This window comes from Zonotrichia leucophrys, chromosome 7, assembly GCF_028769735.1.
Source record: "Zonotrichia leucophrys gambelii isolate GWCS_2022_RI chromosome 7, RI_Zleu_2.0, whole genome shotgun sequence".
Classification (NCBI taxonomy): Eukaryota; Metazoa; Chordata; class Aves; order Passeriformes; family Passerellidae; genus Zonotrichia; species Zonotrichia leucophrys.
Window position 1 is genome coordinate 34,247,281 of NC_088177.1, and position 23,040 is coordinate 34,270,320.

At 41.3% G+C, this 23,040-nt stretch overlaps 1 protein-coding gene across 1 annotated transcript; it reads left to right on the forward strand.

Moving 5' to 3' along the window:
• Positions 1 to 75: 75 nt before the first annotated feature.
• On the forward strand, positions 76 to 13,030 carry EAF2 (ELL associated factor 2). Its single transcript, XM_064718116.1, has 6 exons — positions 76 to 263; positions 2,507 to 2,601; positions 3,277 to 3,413; positions 4,180 to 4,325; positions 7,573 to 7,839; positions 12,194 to 13,030. Exons 1-6 carry the CDS (start codon positions 161 to 163, stop codon positions 12,238 to 12,240), a joined length of 795 nt encoding a protein of 264 aa, XP_064574186.1. The 5' UTR covers positions 76 to 160; the 3' UTR covers positions 12,241 to 13,030.
• Positions 13,031 to 23,040: the final 10,010 nt, after the last annotated feature.

The window sequence follows — 23,040 nt, forward strand, 5'->3', positions numbered from 1 at the left end:
GCCCGCTGACCAATCCGGCTTGGGGAAGGCGGGGCTCTGCCCCTCACAGCCTATCGGAGCCCGCGTGGGCGGGTCCCGCCGGCCCGGGCGGCGTGAGGGATGCTCGGTGCGGGCGGCGGCGGCGGCCCTAGGGCCCGCCATGGTGTGAGGCGCTGCCGCGATGAACGGAGCGGTCCCGTCGCTCTACGACCCCAAGGCGCGGGTGCTAAAGCTGGGGGAGAGCTTCGAGAAGCAGCCGCGCTGCGCCTTCCACACTGTCCGCTGTGAGTGCTGGGGTTGGGGCAGCTCTCGGGGGCTGCGGGGGTCGGGGAGGGGTTCGGCGGCTCCCGGTGCCCGCAGTCCCCTGGAGGGCGGGGGTGGCTGCGGCTGCCTCTGTCCCGGGATTCTGGCGCTGAGTGCCGTGGGGTGCTGGTCCGGGATTTCGGGAGCCGTGCAGGTTTCAGTCGGTGCTGGGAGCACGTACGGCCATTGTATCCTAGAGCTGCCCCTCACTGTCCGCTGGGCACTAACTTCGCTTTTTATGCCTTTTCCATAGCGTCTCCCTGCGGTTCTGCTGGAAACCGAGTTAAGCTGAACCTGTGGCTCTGTCTTTGCTTGCGCTCAGTTTTTAGAAGTTCCGTGTAATTCAGCAACCAAAGGTTAAAGGCAGGCGGTGTTAATCACGGAGCCAGTACGCCCTCCCTGAGTACATAATTACTATCTAGAGAGGTGTGTGCGCAAAGATTCTGAGGGTAGCTAGGAAACAAATGCTCCCAGGATTATAGTCCTTGGTAATTTAGCACTGCAGCTTCTGGTTTTGTTGTCTGGTTATTTATAGGATGGTATCCCCAAGATTCAGAGAACGTATGTTCTCTGGAGATTGTCCGGTGTGCAGGATGGGTAATGTGCTCTCTGTGAGCAAAGGGAATGGCACTTAGATTGTCTCCAAGTGTAGAAGCGGAGGAGAGGGAGAAAAAAAGCTATAAATGGATTTAAACAAATGCTGCAATTTGATATTTACGCTAATTTTAAAGAGGACTAACAACCCCGTCTGGTACCTCCTACCCTTAGAGTTTCATGCTGACTCTTCTAATGTGATGATTTATTCTGAAATCTGTTTTGAAATCTCTCTTCCTTTCCAACAAATGAGACATAGAAACTGGCACGTTCATCAGTTCTATCAAATGCACATGCAGAAGAAATATCCTCCAACACCTGACTTTTTAAAATAGTTGAGTAAAAGGGACAACAGCTGTTGGTTAGAAGTTAAGACTGGCAGTATCAATATCTTCATTTTCTCAATTATTAACAGCCCGGTGGCCATATATAGAAGCAAATATTCTCTGATTTGGTGAGAAACTTTGGAACTGTTGTATGCTTGTTACTGTAGGATGACATTGAGGGGTTTGCCCAAGCCAGGTTAGCAGGGGCTGTCACCTGTGTCTGAGCTCCTCCTGCACGCTGGGCCCTGCCCAGCAGCTCCCGCAGCCTGGCTTTCCTGCCCGGTTGGTGTTGTGGCTGCAGCCGTGCTTCCAGCCGCGGTCTGTGCGCCTGGCCCGTGGCTGCAGGCCGAGCCGGGGGACTGGAAGCTCCGCAGCTGCAGCAATGCCGCCGTCAGTGACCAGCAGCGTGTGAGATGGGGCTGGCAGCGAGGGAGGAGCGTGTGCCGGCCCCTGGGTCCCCTCCGGCATCCCGGGGGCCAGACCGGCCCTGCCGTACCTGAGCCGCGGGCTCAGCCCCACATGTGTTATCACAGGCCTTGAAGAACCTCTTGATGCTATCCTGTCTCCCTCAATCGGCACGGGCAGAGTTTTGGCTGTAGCCTTTCCCAATTTATTCGTGGTGGAAATAATACTTTGTGACAGAGCTGCCGTGCTGATGCTTGAACATATGCTCATTTGCAATGTCTCAGAGTTTTAAAAAAGACCAGAAATCAATACCCTCTTTTGCTCAAAACTTATTTTAACGAGTCCTTTAGATGCTGAAAACCCCCAAAATGTAAATCAGTGTTAAATTGGGAAGGAATTTCACTTTCAACAGAAATAACTATACTGAAACACCAAGTTTTTGTCAGATTCTGATGTGCTTGTTACAGTAAAGTTAGAAACAGAAAGAGAAATGCATATTGGGGGTCGATATTATTCTTTGCATTTTCTGCCACTTGTCTACATCTCCCATGTTTGGGATCAGCATTTTCAGGAACTATTTATTGGTTCTTCTGAAAATAATTACACAAGAATGTACCTTTTGAAATACAACATAACTTGTTTGGCTCTCTTATCCATTAAAACCTAAAGGTGTTTTTCTAATTTTAACTGAAAGATTTAAACACTTACAATGGATCCTGAGAAAAGCAGCTTGACTTTGAATTCTATTGACTTATGCAATGATCTGCTCAGGGGAATGCTAGATGATACACTAGCAAAAAGGGCTTTTACTTAATAGCCTGCAACTGCAATTAAGTGGTGCCTGCATTTATAAGATTCCTGAAAAGCCTGTAAATAAACTAGTTTGTTTTTATATTTAGATGACTTTAAGCCTGCATCTATTGATATGTCCTGTGAAGGAGACCTTGAAGTTGGCAAAGGTGAACAGGTGACAATAACACTGCCAAATATTGAGGTGAGTTGATGTGGCTGAAGAGTGGCAGGCTTAAAAGAATGATTTATTTTGTTGTCCTAAGTATATACCCTGACTATGGAAGGGTATAAAGTTTTAGTGCTGTTTCAGAGCTGCCTGAGTGATTTTTAGAGTAGAAAAATAATTGCTCTAAGACTGTAAGATTACAAAAGACTCAAAGGTTAAACAGCTGCACTGTAACTTTAAGTGTATTTGCTGCACTGGAAATATGCTGTAGGATGACCCAGAAGTGTTGCGTACACAGAAAAGCTTCATGTGTATGTTGGCAGTGCAAGCTTCCCCTTGGTATTTATTGCTCTAGTGCAGCTCTAAAGCAGGAAAGACTGGAAAGGGAAAATTTACTGCCTGCCATGCTTTACTGCTCTGCTGATATGGGAACTGAAACCTCTTTTGGTGAGATGAGTCCTGGAGAGAAATAAGGAAATATTGGGAAATAAGCATTTAATGTTTCAAACTGAGCTAAGTGAGTAGAATGCATTTCCAGTCAAACAGCAGCTGCTTTTGGACATGGCAACTGTGAATCTAATTTGAATTAACCAGTAACATTTTTAATGGCTAGAAATGATCACTTGTAGTGAACTTGTCACAACAGAAGGATTGCTGTTGCTAAGAAAAATGACTACAGGAGTAACACTTACTGGACTTCTGATTTAATAGGGCTCAACTCCACCAGTGACTGTGTTCAAGGGCTCAAAGAAGCCTTACCTAAAAGAATGTATCTTAATTATCAACCATGACACTGGAGAATGTCGCCTAGAGAAACTTAGTAGCAACATCACTGTGAAAAAAACCAGGTGGGTGATTTACAGGAGAAACAACTGTGCTTTACTCATTTTGAAAATCAATGTTAATGAGTCTAAATTGAGATATATAACTACATATCACTATTTTTAGGAAAGCATAATTTTAGAAAGTACTTGGTCTTGCTCAAAGGAGTGAAAAACCTGCTTTCTCAGCAAACTGACTTCACATCTTTTGAGTCATGCTGCAGAAGAAATTACAACATATTTTTTATTAACCAAAACATGTTATATTATTGAAAGAAATAATTACTATTTTCTGATGTGTTTAGAGGGAGGGGAAAAAAAGATCTATTTAGCTAGGAGCTTGCCTACTGTCTTCTGGCTTGTAAATGAGGAAATAAAAAAAAAGAAAATTTTGTGACAGGTCTCAGTAATTGTAATGGCTTGTTTTTCTCATGCCAAGGTTTTAAATATTTATTTTTTTTTTGCTGCTGAGTCTGTATAAGTAACTTCTGGCAGAATTATTATTAAGTGATCCTGGGTAGCAAGGTATAAAAATAAATAAACTGCAAAAATATTATAAAGTTAATAGCACTGTATAAAAATAATTTTAAACACATATACAATATTAATAGTATAATACTAATGTATTATGTGTATTAGTATACTAACTCACCAGTATGATAACTTATCTAAGAATCAAATGATGCTATTTAGAAAGGCATGAGAAATAAATCCATGGTACCACATCCCCTGTGTTCTTGCCTTTTTCCTTGCCTCTTGCCTTCTAGTAATTTAAAATCTTTCCCTCTTACAGAGCTGAAGGAAGTAGTAAAGTCCAGTCTCGCATTGAGCAGCAACAGCAGCAAATGCGAAATGCAACAAAGGTTCCAAACAACATTAAAAGCTCTCCATCAAAGGAAAAAACATTTCCATCTTCTCCTATGGATGATATTGAACGGGGTAAGCTCCACTGGCACACAAGTTTCAGAAATTATGCTGTTAACAATTCGTTTTTAAGAGGTTTTTGGGTGTGTAGGTTGTTTTTGTTTTGTTTTGTGTTATTTGAGTTTCACACTAGAAGTTGATTAAGTGAGCAACTTCACTCTGATATGGAAATGACCACTCTGGCTCAAGTGTGTAAAAAAGCAATATTTGTAGCTTGCTACAGTAAAAGAACAGCTGAACCATTAGGCTTAATAATGGTTTAATAACAGCTGCTGTCTCCCTGGCTCTGTCTTCCACAGGTACTTTAATCAAGTGTATGCTTGGTTGTATTGTCACACTAGAACTAAGTCACTTCCATTTTGACATTGCTCCTTTTTCTTTCTGTGCACTCAGCAGATATGTTACAGTACTTCACAACTCAACCTACACTTTAAATTACCAGATAGAGCCTTGTGGAAGATGAGGCTCCAGTGAAAAAGACAGCTAAAAACTTGCATAAATCAACCCTTGAGCAGTGCTATGTGCTGTTTCCTTGAGAGACTCTGGTTTGGTGTGACACTCATATTTCACTTAATAGGAGGCCTTATTTCCTTTGGGAGGACAAGGAAGATGGCAGGTGGTAATTACTTGCTACAGAAATGCTGACAGGTGGCAGTTTCATTGACTGGAACTGACATCTGCTTCCTAAGTTGTTCTGAATTCCTTTAAACATTTTTTTAGATGTATCATTATGAAGATGGTTTTTGTTTCCATTTTGGTTTTAAGCTCTGACCAGCAATCTATATTGCAGAACAGTACTATTATTCATCTCAGGTTCCAAAGAGGAAGGCAATAAAATTATTCCTTTTCTAGGTGGTCTGTTCTTTTGGGGGAAGTGGTGGTATCAAGTACTGAAAGTCTCCAAAGTGACTGCCAATGTACCAAACTCTTGTGTAGTGCCAGTCCACTTTTGAGTACTATTTAAAATGCTGAAAAAATTAAAAGGATGGTAGAGATATTATCAAGTCATCTAGTCCATCCTTCTGTCCTAAAGTCAGATTTCTGATGTAACTTTTAACTTGTTCTTAGAACCTTCCAATGACAGATCCTTGTACTTGCTGGCAAGCCATTCCAGGGCTTTGCTCTCCTTACTGTTTGGGTTCTGCTGTAAAGATAGTCTGACAGCAAGCCTATTACTACTTTCATATTTATCCTGCAAGTACAGAGCAGATTACTGTGCTGCTTCTGAGCAGTCCTTCACAGACTCAAACTGCTGTGTCTTTCCCATTCTTTATGCAAAATTACACCAGTTGGTTCAATCTTTCCTTGGAGGTTTCCTTTCTAAATCCCTGATTTGTTGTCAATTTTCTTCAGCTGTCTTGCAGTGAGTCCAAAAACTTCCTTAAGTACAGTCCCCACACACATCTACAGAAGTTGTAGCAGTGCTGACGTGAGCAAGAAGGCTGCCTTACAGGCACTATTCATCTTTATACACAAAGAACAAATAGTATCATGTCTGTAGTATCACAAGACCAAACAGTATCGAGTCATTTCTGCACAGCATGGAGTGGCAGGACAGTGTAGGGATCCACTGCAACTCTCAGACTCCTCAGAAGTGTTGCCTGCTAATCATCCTTCATCCCATGGTTGTGTAACTGACTGTTCCTGCTTAAGCACACTACCTGGAACTTGTTACTAACTTTGTTTTCTGGGGTGGAGGGGCAGCTCATTCTGCCATTATCCTCTAGTATATGTACTGCTCTTCCTTCACTGGATAAAATCACCTAATTTAAATTCTGTCTGATTAAATTACATCAAAATTCAAGGTGGAGATCTTATTTCTTAGCTTTTGGTATTGGCCAGTCACTTGAAATTTTTCTTATATTAGACATTGCTTAGGAGGAAGTGGAATTGAATGCTTAGAATTCGAGTGGTGTCTTTCAGTTAGGTGTCTTGCAGCTCCAGATGTGTGGAGGATCATGTTCTCTCATGCATGTCCTTGTAAAAGAAGGATGCTTTTATGCTTCCAATTTTTATTTTCTTTCTGCTCCCCTTCTTTTTTTTCCTTATGCTTGAATAGTTCAGTCTTTCATTTTCTTTCTTTTCTTTCCTAGCACTGGGTTAATTTGTTCCTGCAGCTATAGCTGCAGTCTTAGGTGCCATTTTTCCTGAACACCATTTTCTTTTAGACTGGCCTTTGATAAAGATGGCCTTTCCTTTAGAGTGGCCTTTGATAACTTAGAGTCTGTTTCATGGAAGTTTGTGTTGAAGATTAATCACTTTATTCCTCCTCCCTTCTTCTCTTAAGCTTTGCACTGTCTTGCATCTTGGTGACTTTCACCTTCAACCTGTTCTGTATTGGGTAAATCTGAAGAGAGATGAGCTACTCTCCTACTTGCTTTATTGTGTCTGCTATATCAAAGCTCTTCCTGAAGTATTCTAAGAGCTTGTAAGACCATCTTAACAAATGTCTAGGTAGTTACAATCTTATATAGTGATGAAGTTCTGCACCCTGTATGACTCCTCAAGTCTTCCCCCCACCACAGATTCAGAGGTCTGTTTCACACCTCTCTCAGCACTTGTGTTTTGTACAATTATTATGTGCACTCCTCAGCAAAGATTAACTTCCTCTGTATGTTGGACTTATGTCACAAATACATACTGTGCAGCATTATTTACACCTCCAAATCCATAATGAAACAAGGATTTGGAGAAATCTTCCTAATATAAACTTTGAGTGGCTCTTTTGGCTATTCTTCCTGCTTAACTTGATTTTGAGCAAAATGTCACATGGCCCAAACAAACGTATTGATTGCAATGCTGAATTGCTGGCAGGCATTTTGGGTGCAACTGCAGACATCTTGCAGTGACTGATCTGTGGATTGTAACTGCAGTTTTTAGTCAGTGAAAGCCATATTTGGGGTGCTAAGGAAAACACAGAACATTTTCTGCTAGTTGCAGAAATTAAAGGCTATGTGGGCTGCATTACCCCATGGAATGTAGGTTTAAGCATTTGTGTTCACAGTCACCCTTGTTCTAAAACTTGGCTTGAAAGGGAGAAAGTGCTCAAGCTATGAGGATAGAAAACCACATGACAGGCTGGATACCACTTGTGCCCTTTTCTTTGTTCTGGAGATCTTTGGTGGGTTTGGTCTGGGGTTTTTTAAGTTGCTGTAGTGTGTGCTTGATGTCTGTTGATTATTTTTTTTTTCCTTTTTCCCCCTCCTCCTTATATTTCAATTATGATGAATGTAAACTGAGAAACAAATCCTATTGTTTACAGAGCTAAAAGCAGAAGCCAGTATCATGGACCAGCTGAGTAGCTCTGACAGTTCATCTGACTCTAAAAGTTCTTCATCCTCTTCATCAAGTAGTGAAAATAGTTCTAGTGATTCTGAAGATGAGGAAATGAAGCCCTCCCTTCCGCTGTCGATGCCGTATTTGCAGCCTCAGCCCACGGTGTCTGCCATGCCACAACAGGCTGTTCCTGACAAAGATGCCAGTCAGAACAGATCCCAAGAGAGCAGTGGTCATATGATGAATACACTACGTAAGTACAAAGGCTGTTCTTTTCTTAGTGCACAATTCCAGACATCGAGGTTCTGAAAGGAAACCATATTGTTTTTAAGTATGTCTCTGTTATAATTAAAACTGTGGGAAGTGATGCTAGGGTTTGATTGTTCAGCAGCAGGCTGAATTAGACACTGGGCTAGAAGGTTCGTGGTTCTCAGAGATATTAAATTAAAGCTGAAGCAGTTGAAAATATTTCCTAAACTGTTCTGACTTCCTCCCAGTTCTATACATTGGGACTGGAGAACAGTAATTTTGTATTGAAAATTCTTGAACTAACAGGGCACTCCCTGAACATATGCTTTTCATTTCTTGGATAGAACTATGGGAAGGATACTATGGTTGCAATACTCTGAGTATACAGAAAAGATGGTGTATTCTTAGCTGTGTCAGTTGCAATTATTCATGGCAGTGTTCCACTGGCCAACATGGCAAAACTGTCCTTTGCATTTAAGGAAGGAGGTGATTTGCTTTCAGGAGATATTATCTTATTCCACACATTCAGGCAACTAAAAATGTATTTTGAAGAGTAGCTGTGATGTTCAATAGGGGTTGCTGCACAGCCTGGAATTGCATGCTCAATGTATGCAAAAAAAGGACAGTTTGGAAAACTCTCATATAAATAATAAAAGCCCATTAGGTAGAAAAACTTAGGTTCACTGCCTAAATAACAGGAGTACTCAGACACAGAAGTGAGTATTCAGCTATGATAACTCTTCCAGAATGGTTACATTTTTAATTAGCTGCTTAGTTGCCAGACCTTGGTTTGAAGAGATTTCCATCAACCCTGGTTTGCAGCCTAAGATCATTATGGTTTCTCATTTATTTGTAAACTTATTATACTGAAATTTTAGACTCTGGCAGATCTACTTTTATTTCAGCTCTTAGTGGATAACATGAATGGAAGTTCTTTTTCTTTTTTCTCTTTTTTAACTAGTATTTAAATACTTAAATAACCTGCATTGATATTTCATTATGTACTGCATGAACAGATAAGATCAGAGTGAGAAGTCCTGTGACTTTGTGTGCAAAGAACAAAATGCTGCTTTCATTTTACTGTCACTGCAGAGAACAAAGTCTTCATGTTTACAATTTGTGTAACATTAGAGTGCCACTTATTTCAACCCTTACTGACAAATGCGATTTCCCGTTCTCCACACTTTAATAAAACTGTTATGAAAATTTGATTAAGCTTTATCCCCAGTGACAGAATCTCAGGTGGGAAAGCTTCCAGTGAGAAATACAAGTACAGGTGGCCAAGTCCACCAGTTCCAGCATAGGGAGAAAATGCTGCTTAAACCATGACAACATCATGAGTGCTTCAGGGGAAGTTGGTGCTTGATGTTGCTTGAGAATCATGTTGACAGGTAGAACCTTAGGCCTCTGAGCTCTTGAGATTATTGCCATTTACTTCTATTACAGTTACAGATATATTACTGCTTAAAACAATTCCGTCCCCAACTTCCAGTGCAGTTAACATTCACAAGACACCTCCACTAGTTAAAAATCAAACCAGCTACTTCCAAAATTGCTCTTCTCCAGCTCTGTTGCTGAGGGAATTTGGCAGGAGAGTGAAACCTGGAGAAACTAAACGGATAGCACATTGTTCTACTTTGGATGGCAAGAGTTCTCAGTCAGATTTTGTACAGTCATTTTCTTCCATCTCAAGGTTTTGCAAAAATAAAATACTGAATCAACAAATGTCAGCACAAGCTGCTTGCTTGTCTAATCTTGCTTTGAGGTGTGTGCTTATGTCTGTGACTAGTTTTGTGCACCTCTGTAGAATCAGGGCCATACCAGGTAATTAGTGAAGTTTTTCTTTGACTTTCTTTGTTCAGGGAGAAGGTTGGGGGAAGCTTAGACAGCAGAGTTTTATCTTACATGGAGAAATTAAACAGCTGAGATTTTGTAGAACTTGGAAAATGGAGGAGGTGGTGTGTGGAGCATGGCAACTAAATACTTCTGTCAGACACATATCTACCTCTTCAGGAATCTGGGGCTCAAGACTGCCCCTCACTCCCAAAATACTGCTTCTTCCCCTTTCTACCTTGAATAGCTGATTATATAGGCTCACAACTTGCCTTATAACAAAGTCTGGAAATGGTCACACTAATGAATCTGTTCTTCATGAATATTTGCTCATATGTTGCTTTATGTCTACTTTTTGTTTAAACAAGGGTTATGTTAAACAAAGTAACTTTCCAAAGAAAACCCAGCATAGATGGGCTGTTCTGTGACCTTGTGTTAGGTACTTAGTATTCAGCACAACTTCACTTCTTTTGATGCTTGGTACAAACATAGCTGTTTTACTTTGACAAATAGTAATTTTCCCTTGTATTAGTTTGGTTTTGGTGTGACACTAAGATTCATGAGACAGTGATCACTCCTATGAGTTTCCCTGTCCCCTATAACTAGCAAGAATTCAGTTGAATATATTATATTCACCAATTTAAAAACATAGATTGCACTGCAAATTACATTTCCTATTTCCCCAATTAATATTGCTAATAAGCAGCTGGCACCATGAAAAGAATTCAGCAGTTTTCCCTCACTTCATTGCTGCCTCATAAGTACAATAGTCTAGATGTTTCTTCAGGGTCCTCATTAAATGAGCTTTCTGTCTTGGCACCAAATCCATCTGAAAGCCACCAGCTCTAGATTGTGCTGTTTTGCCCTCTCTCTGAAGGTGTTTTTTTGAGATAGGATTGCAAAAATGAGGCAGAAAGCTTAGCCTGAAGTATCCTAACATATTAATTCTGACTCTGGAACTTGGAGTTCTTGCCTTTCCCATCTGCTGGTTTTCACAAGCATTGGTATTTTTGGCTGGTGTTACAGGGTTTGTGTAATTTCTATTAACTGTGTTGAAATAACTTTTGAAGGCTGCAGAAACACCATTTGGAAGGTTATCTTCTTGTTCACACTCCCTGTCCTCCCATAAAGTAGCTAGTGCATAACAGGGCTGGGATTTCTAAGAATTCACTATAATTCTCCTTTGAGTGATAAATACAGGAGTTAAATTTACCAATACCATTCTCTGTCTTGAAAGATCTTTTAGGGTATTATATTGTTCTGAGTAATTATTGACAAATAACTTGATTTTGTCTTTTCTAAAGTGCTTTTTAAATTTATCTTAAAATAATATGGCTGTAAATTTTTTCTTTATATAGAGGATTGGAAAGAAAAAAATTGTCTTTAAAGATTTTTGGAAACAACCATCTTCACTGTTCTTTTCTTATATAAAGTGTTTTTGTTGTTGCAGAGAAGCATGTACCACTTTCTAAGCTTTATTGATGACACAGTGGAAAACAAAGGAAGGCTAAATGCAGCCATGTTAAAGGCTCCAGTGTTCTGGCAGAAATGATAGGCCTGACAGAAAAGATCCAATCTGAGTCTTGTGGGGTTTTCATGTGAGAATATTGTGTTCACTCAGTTTTCTCAGTTTCAGTGATTTTTCTTTTGTTTTTAGGCCATTTCTGCATAGCCTGAGATGATTTTTTTCTCCTTTGTAATGGTTGTTTGGCAAGGGAGGTGTGGGTAAAACCAGACCAGTTGGAACAGACTCCTAAAAACGTGTGGGAAGTTGCTAGATATGATGTAGATTGTGCAGAGCATGCTGCTGTATTTTTTGTTAGCTATCTGTCATGCTGGGAAGATTCCCTTCCTCACACCCCCTGAGCTTATGGACATCCACAGCAAGCACAGTGTAGCTTTTTACTTCCTCATTTTGAAATATATAGAGACAGCCACCAAATTAAAGTGCTTTGTAAAATTTCTTTTGATGTTTTGTTTGCTCACTTGTTCCAAAACCAGTTTGAAATAGTAGGTCACTGATACATCTTTAAGTGGTATGTCAAAGAGCTGCTCTTCTTGATTGAGACACCACTTTGTTTTCAGGCACAGCTGAGTAGCATTCAAATGTGTTTCCAAAAAAACCCAACAACTTGTTTTTCATAAAACTGCATTCGCCAGCAGTTTTTCCACTTGTGAAGCACGAAAATGTGGGTGGCAGAGATAGCTAGGTGTTGTCTCTTGTGATCTGGTGATGTTAAATAAATGCCCTTGTGCAAATATGCTAATGGCTTCCTTGCCAGGATTTTAAAATTGTAGAAAAATGATCTCTCTAAGGTTCTGTCACTGTGAGTTTGGTTCTACATCCACTTATTCTTTTATCATAAAATAGTTTGGGTTAAAAGAGACTTGAAAGATCATCTAGTCCAGCCCCCCTTACCTGTTTGCTATTAGCTTTTGTAAGCCATAATTGGGAAAGGGAGTATCATGAAAGAAGAAAATTATTTCCTTGAAAATGACTAATATGTTGACTCTTTTTCTTCTAGGAAATGACTTGCAGCTGAGTGAATCTGGAAGCGATAGTGATGACTGAACAACTTTTTGGCCTTAAACGTATCACCTTTTTTGCTAAATATGTCTTAGCATCTGTTTTGCACTAAGATTAGATTACCAGAGACTGGAATGAATGTCCTCAATTTTGATAATAGACATCCTAATTTTCTACTGACACATCATGTCTATAATACAGCAGCATTGATATCCTGTCAGTGCTATGGTTATGTGTTTATCTTTCAAATTACTGTATTTACAGTAAAATTGTGTATGATCTGATTTTGATTATTTTTGCCTCAGCCACCTGTTTTACTTGAAACTGATTTGTAACAGCTAGTTACTTTATATAAATAGCTATGAAATGGAGAAATTTCTGATATTTATGGAGGCAAGTTTCCTTCCTATCATTTAAATGCTGATCTCACAACTTTGACTTGGAGGGGGAGAAAGGGAGAACAACTAAATGAGGTCTGCTGTGTCAGCTACACTTTTTGTTCAGTTCACAGTTCATACCTTTAAGGAAACTGCTGAATAATGTGGTCCACTAGTGCAGTTACAGTTTACAATTGTTCAACACATTGCTGAATTCTTAATTTCATTATATAATGGGACTTTATATTTCTGAGCCTCAAGATTCCTGAGGGAACTTGTCTGTTTTCTGCCTGTTTTATGTAACTTGAATAGGGCAGTCTTTTTACAACCTTTTTGTATCTAAATTTAGGTAACTGCAGAGACAGCAATGAATTTCCTTCATTTAATTCTGTAACGGAAATCAGAAAATTTCTTTGTAGAAGTATAAAAGTAATTTAATAAAGCAAATGTTTATCATTTTCATGCATCAGATTCTTTTTTTGCTGGTTAAGAATTCAATTTTCCACCTAAAGTAGTCATGCCAGTGAAGGGGTCAAGCAAAGAAATAAAGCAGTGAAATAGTAGCTAATAAGGACTCTCCATCCTGTCTACAAGACTGAAATGTTTGTTGCTTTTGTTACACTGAGGTGACCCTTAGTAAGAGCTTGCCAAAAGTTTATGGTGATGCAACTGAACGTTTATTACAGATTACATCCAAATGCCAGTGGGAAGTAATACCATATTAGACAAGAAAAGGTCTTTTTCCACATTTGAAATTGTACTTCAAGACCTGAAGAACTGAGGATCAGACTCCAAATTTCATCCTGTAATTCACCACTTAAGAGTTTTGTAACAGTAACAAATGTCTGTAGGGTGAGTTCTGACAAGATAAGTCTGTTCAGTCTTGCACAGAAGTCTCCTTTGCTGGATTGGAGTGGTTGGATCACAGCTCTGTGTCTAAACTGTGAGGACTGAATCCCATATGTCAGCCTGAATGCGCAGACATGGAAAAACTGCACACTCAGTCAATGTATACAATAGATGGTACTAGAGGAGCTTATTCTCTGAACTCTGCTCTACCAGCCCAGTGAAATATGGGAAATGAAATGAAATATGGGCAATGCTGCTTTCTGATGCTTCCAGACCTTGTGCTCTGCACCAGGTCACAGCTCTTTAATCTTCTGGCTTCCTAAAGCTGGAATTGTAAGAAGCACAATGTTCTTGTGTTCATACTCAAAGGAAAAAACTCAAGTTCATAGCCATGGGTGAGCAGGTGTTATTAAAGGGCTAATGCACAACCTTGAGCAAGGATGCTGTGTAATAACCCCTGTAAGACAGTGGAAACTCTTGAGGGAAAGAGGATTGAGGTCTCTCATTGATCCTAGCTGTCGGTGTGGGAACTCTAGCAGAGTACCTGGCTCTTGGCACACGCTGCTGATAAAGTTGGGCAGTGTGAGGAGCTGAGATGTTGCACCTTAGCACTAAGGAGCAGCCCTGTGTGCTAATTAAAGGAGTCTATGATAATTCAGTGTCCTGAGCTGTCTTCTCTTTGCCTTCCCTCTGTCCCCAGTGGTTCACTTGCATCAAAGTCTTCCCTTAGGATGATGCTAAATTCTAATTCCAGCCAGAATGCTGCTGTTTTTCCTGAATAACAGGGCATTCAGGGTGTACAGAGTGAGCAGATGTGTGGAAGCACTGACCAGGCCACAATGTAAGTCATGCAGAGCACATGTATTAATGGATTATAATCATTCCTTCAGTGATAAAACTGTTGAGTGCAGTCTGTATGTAACTGTGCTCACATGTATACATGTGCTTAAATATAGCTCAGGGAGCAAAGCAGATTTCCAGGTTCCTGGGTCTCAGGACTGTAACTAAGCCTGTGCTATCTTTAGGATTTGATCTTTGGGTTGAAAGCTTTCTAGGAAGGGAAGAATGTTATTGAAGCTTTTGTACAGTATGTAGTACAGAGTGGTTAGTGGCCAGTCAGGCATTTTGTCAAATGCACAGTTGTGATAATGCAGGAAAGCTTCCCTTTAAGTAATGGGACAGGAGATAAGATTCTGTAACAGTTCTTGGAGAAATAAGGGGAAAATGATAACATGTAAATGCATTAAAGAATAAAGCTCTACATGCCATTTCCAGCCCAAATATATGTGATTGACTCACCCCCCTTATCCATGTATCTGTCAAACATCAGCAGGTGAGCCAAGGAGCTTGTGCAGCCTCTGCTCATGCAGAGCACTTGGCAAGGGTCTCATTTGTGACTTCCAGGGGGCATTTCCTCCCCTAAGGCTGGGGTTGTGTGCCCCGAGCAGTGTTGAGCCTCCAAATCTCCTGCAGGTTGTTCCCAAATGGCATGAGTGAGAAGGGGGCCCTTTTTTGACCCTGATTTGAAAATTCTATTCTTCTCCCTTAAAGCCTGTTTTATTCATGTGATATCAATTTAACTAGAAAGTAATAAAATCAGTAACAGCTGTAAGTTCCATGACCACTGTTCCTACAACCTCTGAGTACCTCTTTCAAAATGACTTGAACTATATCTGGCTCCGTCTTATTTCTTTTAGTTATTTTGTCTTTACATCCAGAGATTTAAAGCACTAGTGTATGTATCTCTAAGCAGCAGGTATATTTGAATAATATTTTGAGACAGTATATATTTTTCTGTGACTTTATAATGAAGCTAGTGTGTATGTTTTGGATTTGAAGAACAGCTACTTATCACTTATATTGATAAATCAAAAATACCTTCCCTATGCAGCTGAAAACTTGAGAATTTTTTAGTCTTCAATGGTACAGACCACTGCAGCCACAGTCCACCTGCCCCTTCTCTCTGCATGGCACCCGGTACGAGCACAGTTTGTCTGGTAACTGCTTCAAGGTTGCAGCATTCACCCTCCATTAATTCCTGAAATAGGGATTATGTGTGTTTACCAATTGTACCTACCTTGCCTGGCAGCTTCTAATATCTTAAGAACTCTGTCCTCTTGTTTTTCATGAATCCTGCCCTGGGGCATGTGGACAGGCCGGGGCCATCTCTTCAGGGTAGCTCTGGCACCACTGTATTCCATGATAAACACTGGGATTGCCATGTACTTGGGGTTTTCTGAAGGCAGGGTATAATGATTTTTCAGATTAAAGAACTTTACTAAGTCACTCCTGTGCTAACAGACAGGGCATTACCTTAAAGACAGAACCAGAGTATTTTTAAGAATTATTTGTTGGGTCTTTCTTGACTGATTTCTGGGGAACAGATCTTCTCAGATAATAGTTTGATTTGGTACTCAAGATGTTGATCCACCAAAATCGTGTAATTGTTGGCCAACACTTTTCACTTTCTTTAGAATTTCTACAGGAAGGTTTCTGAGCACAGCTAAATAGATGGTTGAATCCTCCTTAAACAGAAGAGATGAGGATGCATAAACAGGACAGAAATGAAGAAGGTCAGAGAAAGAAAGAGAAGATAACTTGGGTCATGATGGTTGCTAGGCTGAATGCTTGCAGTATATGTGAATTCCTTCTCCCACCACTTTTTGAGGTCATTCAGCCAACCACATAAGGTGCTAAGGACAGTCTTGATACATATGGGTTTCAGAGCAGCTTTTTGAGGACACGTAAAAAGAAGAATGAAGAAAAAGAGTTTTGAATATTGTTAAAATATATATTCCTGCTGCTTTGATCGATGTAGGGGAATTGCAATAAGAAGGTGAAGATGCGCTGAAATGAGGAGAAAAAAAGTGAGAAATGATAAAGTCTTTCACAATTTAGACCTCAAATACGATATAAGTAGTCATCCACATCTGGGGGTGGGGGGGAATAGAAAGACTTCTATGTCTCAGCTATTACTCTGCCCAGTTCAATGAAACTAGAGTATCTGCTTTTCCGGGTTGTTAACTGGTTAGCAGTAGCATCACAAGGCAGCAGCTCCTTGCTTACCAGATATATGCATAGGAGTGGGCTGAAGTAATGGAAGTCCCTAAAGCATCTGTTACTGTGGGGTTTGTTTTCCCACTTGCAGATTCTCATGATAGAGAAAAGCTTCTGAAGGGCAGACTCAGAGGTCAAGGCTTGTGTTGGCATGGAGAACTACCCAGTTCCAAAACAGAAATCCCAACTTCTCATACAAGGTTTGTGTAAAACCAGTGCCACATCTGCTGGGAACAGCAAAGGCTTGGGCTCTAGTTGTTTCTGTGGTTTTCTGAATCCATAGAAGAAATGAGTATGTTCTCAGATTTTCCTTCTCTCTAAAGCAAATCCCTCTGCTGTGGTCAGGAAGGAATGGAGGTTAGAGGCAAAGATGAAGGAGCCTTTCATTCAACAGAGAAGGCTTTGTTGATGTACAACACATACCTGGTGAGTTAGCTGCTGAGACCTCTCCTGACTGGCTTTGAACAGGGGCCCTTGTTACAGAACCTGTTCTCCATCTCTCATCTCCCGAGTGCTGAGCAGCTTGGCTTGTTCTCGTCAGTGCTTACGCATGACAGAGGATTACTTGCTCCGTCGAAGAGATGAGGCCTTCATGCTGTTTAAGTTTAAAGAAGAGTGGAGTGTCTTAAAAAGTTAATTAAAGAAGACCCAACAGCAACCTAAACTCTTCTTTAATATCTTTAGTTTCACTTCCACATGCTGTGTATCTTGTTCTACCAGTTTCAGTGCTCTTGCAAAACAGTTGCACAATGGCTTCCTTTTAGCAACCAGCAGAATTAAACTTGAGCTCTCCTAACTGAATGTACCTTTGCTAAGATGTGCTGAATTTCCAGTAAACTCTACAGAATCCCCTTTTTCCTTGTGTCTTTTCATTGCTACAGCCTTTGGAATAAATACTCGTGGACATCCTCATACACAGCTCCCAGAGAGACATGGGAGCAGGTTGCAGCATGAAAACACCAACTCATCCCTTATCCAATTACCTTTTTTACACCTGACTCTCTGCACATTAGCAATTTATGGAAAGATTTAGGCTTTTACCAGTGTTTATTGTAGTAATAAAAAATCTACCACTGTGAAGTGTTCCTAAAAGCTAAAGCTGTTTTAAAGGCCTGTGTGTGATTGAGATTCCCCCTTCAAATAAAAACACGTTTGTGCCAGTTTGCTGCAATGAGGGCACAACAAACTATTTTGGAATTATCTGTCCTTCAGAGATTCTGCTGGAAATGTTTGTGTGCCTTATTATGATCCTCTCCCACCACAGTGTAGAATAACTTCTGCTCCCATGCTGCATGATGACCTGGGCTTTTGGGTTTTTTTTTCTGGTTTCTTCATCTTCATTGTATTTTTTTCCCCATGTGTGAAAGTTGACATTTAGCTAACATTTTATAACTGCTTCTTGTTAGAAATGCTGGTCATCAAAAATGTTTGCCAAATGTGACCTGAATGCAGGTAGGGATAACCCATGCAGATTATCAGCTACACTTGTGTTACTCCCTTATTTGAGCTCTTTCTCCCCTTACAAGCCAGACTTTTCCTAGTAGCCTTCACCAACATGGCATTTGTCAGGGACAGTGATGATCAGTGGCTGTGGCTCTGTTTAACTGAGGGTGCAAGACAGTTAAACTATTTAAGAAGTTCTTTCCACAATGACTACATTTTAGAAACTACCACCTGGAAGGAGTGTACTGAACTTATTGGGGACTTTTTATCCCCATTCATTTGTAAAACAAACTGACTACTAAAAGGTTAGAATGTTAGAATCCATCCCTGCCTTTGTACTTTCCATTTGACTCCCTCCTGGTGATGAAACAACAGCTACTCACAGGTGAATAACTGAGGGCCCCAAGAGAGAAACTTGTTAAAATTTTAATAATGTGTCGCCTATATTTATAATTCTGTGGAGCTGAGCTGAGTGAGCAAAAAATACCATGTTACATCAGAGCCTTTGATCCAAATCACCTCTACTGTGGAAACAGTACATGCTCATGCTGCACAGATCTTCCTAAACCCAACAAGAATACATGTGAGATTGTCTGTGCTGCACAGGAGAATGATTGCTGCCAGGTAACTTCAGCTGCTGCTCAGTGGGAGCAGCTCTGTGATGGGAGGCTGACAAACAGCCATTGTCCATGGGATGTGTGTGAAGGCAATGTTGGATTGATCTGATGCTTTCTGGGACTTTGAGAGCAACACCCAAGCAGGTGCATTTGTTGCTGGAATTGCTGAGGCTACAAACTGTGCTCCCTGCTGTGTGGTAGCTGTGAGTCTCTTGGGTCTTATCAGCAGCTCACACCCCACAGAGACCTCCTGCCTGATAGAGATGCTCAGCTGAGAGAGGCTGCCTCACAGCTGTGTTTTCTTCACCTTGTGCTTCTTTGACAAGAAGGATGGGCTGTACAGATGGTAAATTTGTTTTCCAAGCTAAATGAAAACTGTAATTTCAAGCTTGCTTGCCTTGGCACTTCTCACAGCTTTCCAGTTCACAGGGATACTGGCAGGGTGCTCATCAGGGAGGGAAACAGTTCGGTCATCGCACAATAAGGTGAGGTGACTGTTCCAGGTACTGCAATGGCTCAGCAGCAGGGATCCTCACTGCTGGACTCTGCTCAGGTGACAGAGCCAGACAATTTAACACCCAATCAACTTGTTGTGCTACTGGAGTGCTCCCCGACTGCCACAAGCCCAGTTCCGGTGAAATCAGGCCACTTGGCCTCACAAGTTTCTTTTTCTACCATGCTAGCATGAGCTTCCCTCCTCCCTTGTCTTGCAAGAGAGTATTTATGCCACAAGTCTCTCACTCTGCTCTTCATGTAGCTATTCTGTATTGTTTGAGTTGATGCAAGAGTATTTTACGTCATTAGTATGTCTCTTCTGACAAAGGAATGAGGCCCAGCCTTCCTAAAAACGTGCCAGTTTCGAAGCATAAAGACCATCTTCGAAGGGAGACAAGCCTTGGGAACCACACCTGGCAGCCCTTTTCCCTCTGGGTCTGACTTAGTCACACATCCAAGCTCACAGTCCTGTCAGGGCATAACCCACCCAGCTGCATGGTCTCCCAGCCTCCAGCACTACTGCCCATGAGGAAAGAAAAATCATAAAGTGTAAATGTTTGAGTCACAAACAAAGTGTGGGTGAGTAGGATTAGGTGAGGCTATGCTGACTAACCCACTCCAGCAATAGGCAAGTATTGTTCCCAATTTCTCCTGAAGGAAATGATCTGGCTGTGTTAAAGCTCAATGTGGTGTTGAAAGGTGCAGAAACATCTTAACTCTGATCATGGGCTACCCTGCCAAAATCCACCCAGGCCTGGATCTCTCTGGATTTAGATAGAGACATCACAAAATCAGTGATAAAAAGCAAACCAGGAATATATCATTGTTGCTATTGCATCTGACAGTCAAATCCCTTGAGGCAGAAACAATTTATGTGGGGCCCAAAATGACTCATTAGGAGCTGTTTCAAACAATTGGTGTCTTCGTATTGAAAAGGCAAGTCCTGATGAAACTGGCAAGGACACAATTTCAGATTACTTTATACTCTGCTTTGTAAAGCTGTATGCAGGGTTAATGACAATTTAGTACTAATTGTGTATCTCTGGCAATTTGCAGAGAGACATTTGTCTAACTTGAACCTTGTTCTTGCTTTTAACATTTCTAGCTCTTGAACAACAAAACAACTGGAAATTAGAGCACTGCTTTCTCAAATGACTTTATCTGGGCTTTCAGGGTATGATACAATTAAGTATTTAATTGTGAGGCCCTCTATGGACAGTGTAAGATTTATGTATCCCCAACCGTGGTGCAGCCTCCCTAGAGTGTGATGGCTGTTTACCAGCAACCAGCAGTGCCAAAATAACTCCTTGGAGCAGCAGGCTGACATGGGGCAGGGAGGAAACGAGACAGGGCACCTTTAGCAGTAAAGCAGCTTACCTGTTCAGTGACGCTAACAAACAGATGCAGAAATACAAAAGTGTGGCTTCTTATCACAGGCAACACGTGTGAGCAGGGTCTGAGACCTGGCTGCTTTCAACTTCCAGGAATTAGCTGGTAATGCATTAGCTGTGCTAAGATAAACTCCTGTGTCAGCAAGGCCTGCTGTTAACTCTCCTTTGTGTGTGTGTGTGTGTGTGCTGAGATACACTCTGAAGAAAGAGCATTTGGTGCTGTAGGTTCTGGTCTCAGCTTCAGCAAGATAAAGGCAACTCTTACGCAGAAGTTGTTCAGTGAAGGCCATTTGTTCAGCACAAGGGAGAAATGGTTGATAAGTTTCATTTTTCATTTACAATGGCTTTAAATGCCCTTGAGTAGGAACATAGATTTTAAATTCTGATCATTATTTAAATTATTTGTAAAATTCTAACTGACTTCCATCTGATTAAAATGACAATTTGAATTTACAAATATCCAAGTGGCTTTCTTCAGGGCATGGAAAATTAATTTCCAGGAGGATTTAATAAATGCACAATGACGTCCACAGTCCCTGTTCTCAGCTTATTTTGAATGACTGGTGTGTTTTGGTGTTTCTGCACTTCACTCTTCCACTGATTACCAGTAGGACTGTTCATCCCTATGCATTAGCACAGCTGGACTGTCAGTGGGAAGAGAGTAAAGGCTCTGGGAGCACCCTGTTTCCTGGGAGTTTTGGTGGCTGGACATGGGTTGAGCTAGAGCTACTCCTCAGATATTCTTTTTCTTTTCTAGTTGCAATTAGAGGACATCCTAATTGGTAAAGTTTTTGTATTTCATGTGCTTGTAGGTTTCCAAAAGCCTGAACTTGGCATGCTGAATAGGTCGACCTATTTCTGCTGATTGACCCTCAACTTTGATTTGTACCTTCTCTGGGCAAATCTTTGCTTAAGCTTCAGTTCCTCTAGATACAGGAATTTCCAGGAGCTTGTCTTTTCCCAAAGAGCTATAGTGAAATACTGGTGACATGCATATATAACTTTTCCTAAAACTGGTGTTTCAGCACATGGTACTGGGGGAGTAGTTTGTGGCATTTGTGTGCAAGACAAAGATGGTGATGTGTTCGGGAATAGTTTGACTCTCTGGACTTGTGGTTTGCAAGGAAATCTGAAGCTATTTGGTTTGAGGCCTCTTCCCACAATTTTTTCAAATTATGAGAAATGTTATTTTTATACGCTGCATGCTTTTCTTTTTGTGCAGCCACAACTTGCTGAAGAAGGCAGACCATTTTTCCACAGCCTCAGACTGAGAGTGACAGAAGCTCTGGGGCTTGGGATGGGAAGCAGCCCCATGAGAGCTGGAATTGGTATTGATTAGAACTCAGCTCAGTGGGCTTCCCACAGTCAGTCCATGGAGCAGTCCAGAGCAAGACCTTTAACTAATGGATGTCTTCATGATTTCCTGGGTGCCCACCAGACTCTCTATCCAAGACACTGAGAATTGGGCACCTAGAAGAGGACTGCTAGCAGTGACAGAAAAAAGAAGGACAAATAAGAGTGGAGGGTTTTGGAGCATGTTTTCCCTGGAGGAACTCTGGAAACAGCTGTACAAACACTCAGATGGCAGCTGCATGTGTCCATATGTGCTGGGCTCAATTCCCTGCCAGGTAACACTGAGCCATGACCGTAAGCTTTCCTACCCTACTTCTCCCCAGTTCCTACTCAAGGACCTTCCCCTCATTTGCTCCTCTAGTGGGGATAACAAGCCTTGGCACTCAGGGCCAGGTGCCAGACTCAGGAGTTGCCCAAACTTTAGTTGTATTTGAAGAATTACACGTTTGGGATCTCCAACTCCCTTTTTAAAAGTACTCTTGATGTTTCCGTTCATCTTGTGATGTTGTTTGCCACTGCTGAGAAATGAGACCTTGTTGTTGATTTACACATGTATGTCTACATATGGGTGAGATGAGAGTAAATCCTGAAGGGAACTATTTCCTTCCTCAGTTCCACCAGAGATTGCCATGAGTCCCAAAGACTGCCTTTCCAACAGAAGCCTTGAAAGAAAAACATATTCAAAGAAACAGACACGTAAAACCCCCTAACTTTAGCGTGGAGAGAAAGAGGCTCCCAGGGGACCTTCTTGCTCTCTGCAAACAATCTGAAGGGAGGTTGTAACCAGGTGGAGGTTGGTTTCTTCTCTCAAGTAAGAAGTGACATGATGAGAGGAAATGGCCTTGTGTTGTGCCACGGGAAATTTAGGTTGGATACCGGGGAAAATTTCTCCATTGAAAGGTTGTCAGGCATAGCAACAGGCTGCCCAGTAAAGTGGTGAAATCACCATCCCTGGAAGTGTTCAAAAGGCGTGTGGATATGTCATTTTGGGACTGATTCAGTGCGGTTGGGCTAACAGCTGGACTTGGTGACCTTAGAAGTCCTTCCCAGCCTCAATGGTTCAATGATTTTACTCTGCATTTTCGTTGTGAGAGGAAAATGTCTCCTGCAATTCCCAAGATCTGCTGCAAGCACCTCAACCCACAGTCACCCTCACAGAACTCCTGACCCAGCCTGAGAGCACCAGGCTGGCATTGAAGCTGTTCTGCAATGGCTCAGTGGCCATTTAAAGATTTGAAGGTAGTGACGACTGATGAGACCGGC

Bases quoted from the DNA above. Each gene is read 5' to 3' on its own strand.
- EAF2 (XM_064718116.1), top strand. From the start codon at position 161: ATGAACGGAGCGGTCCCGTCGCTCTACGACCCCAAGGCGCGGGTGCTA. The intron at 3,414-4,179 runs GTGGGTGATTTA...TCCCTCTTACAG, and splicing joins ATCACTGTGAAAAAAACCAG to AGCTGAAGGAAGTAGTAAAG. The intron at 4,326-7,572 runs GTAAGCTCCACT...TATTGTTTACAG, and splicing joins TATGGATGATATTGAACGGG to AGCTAAAAGCAGAAGCCAGT.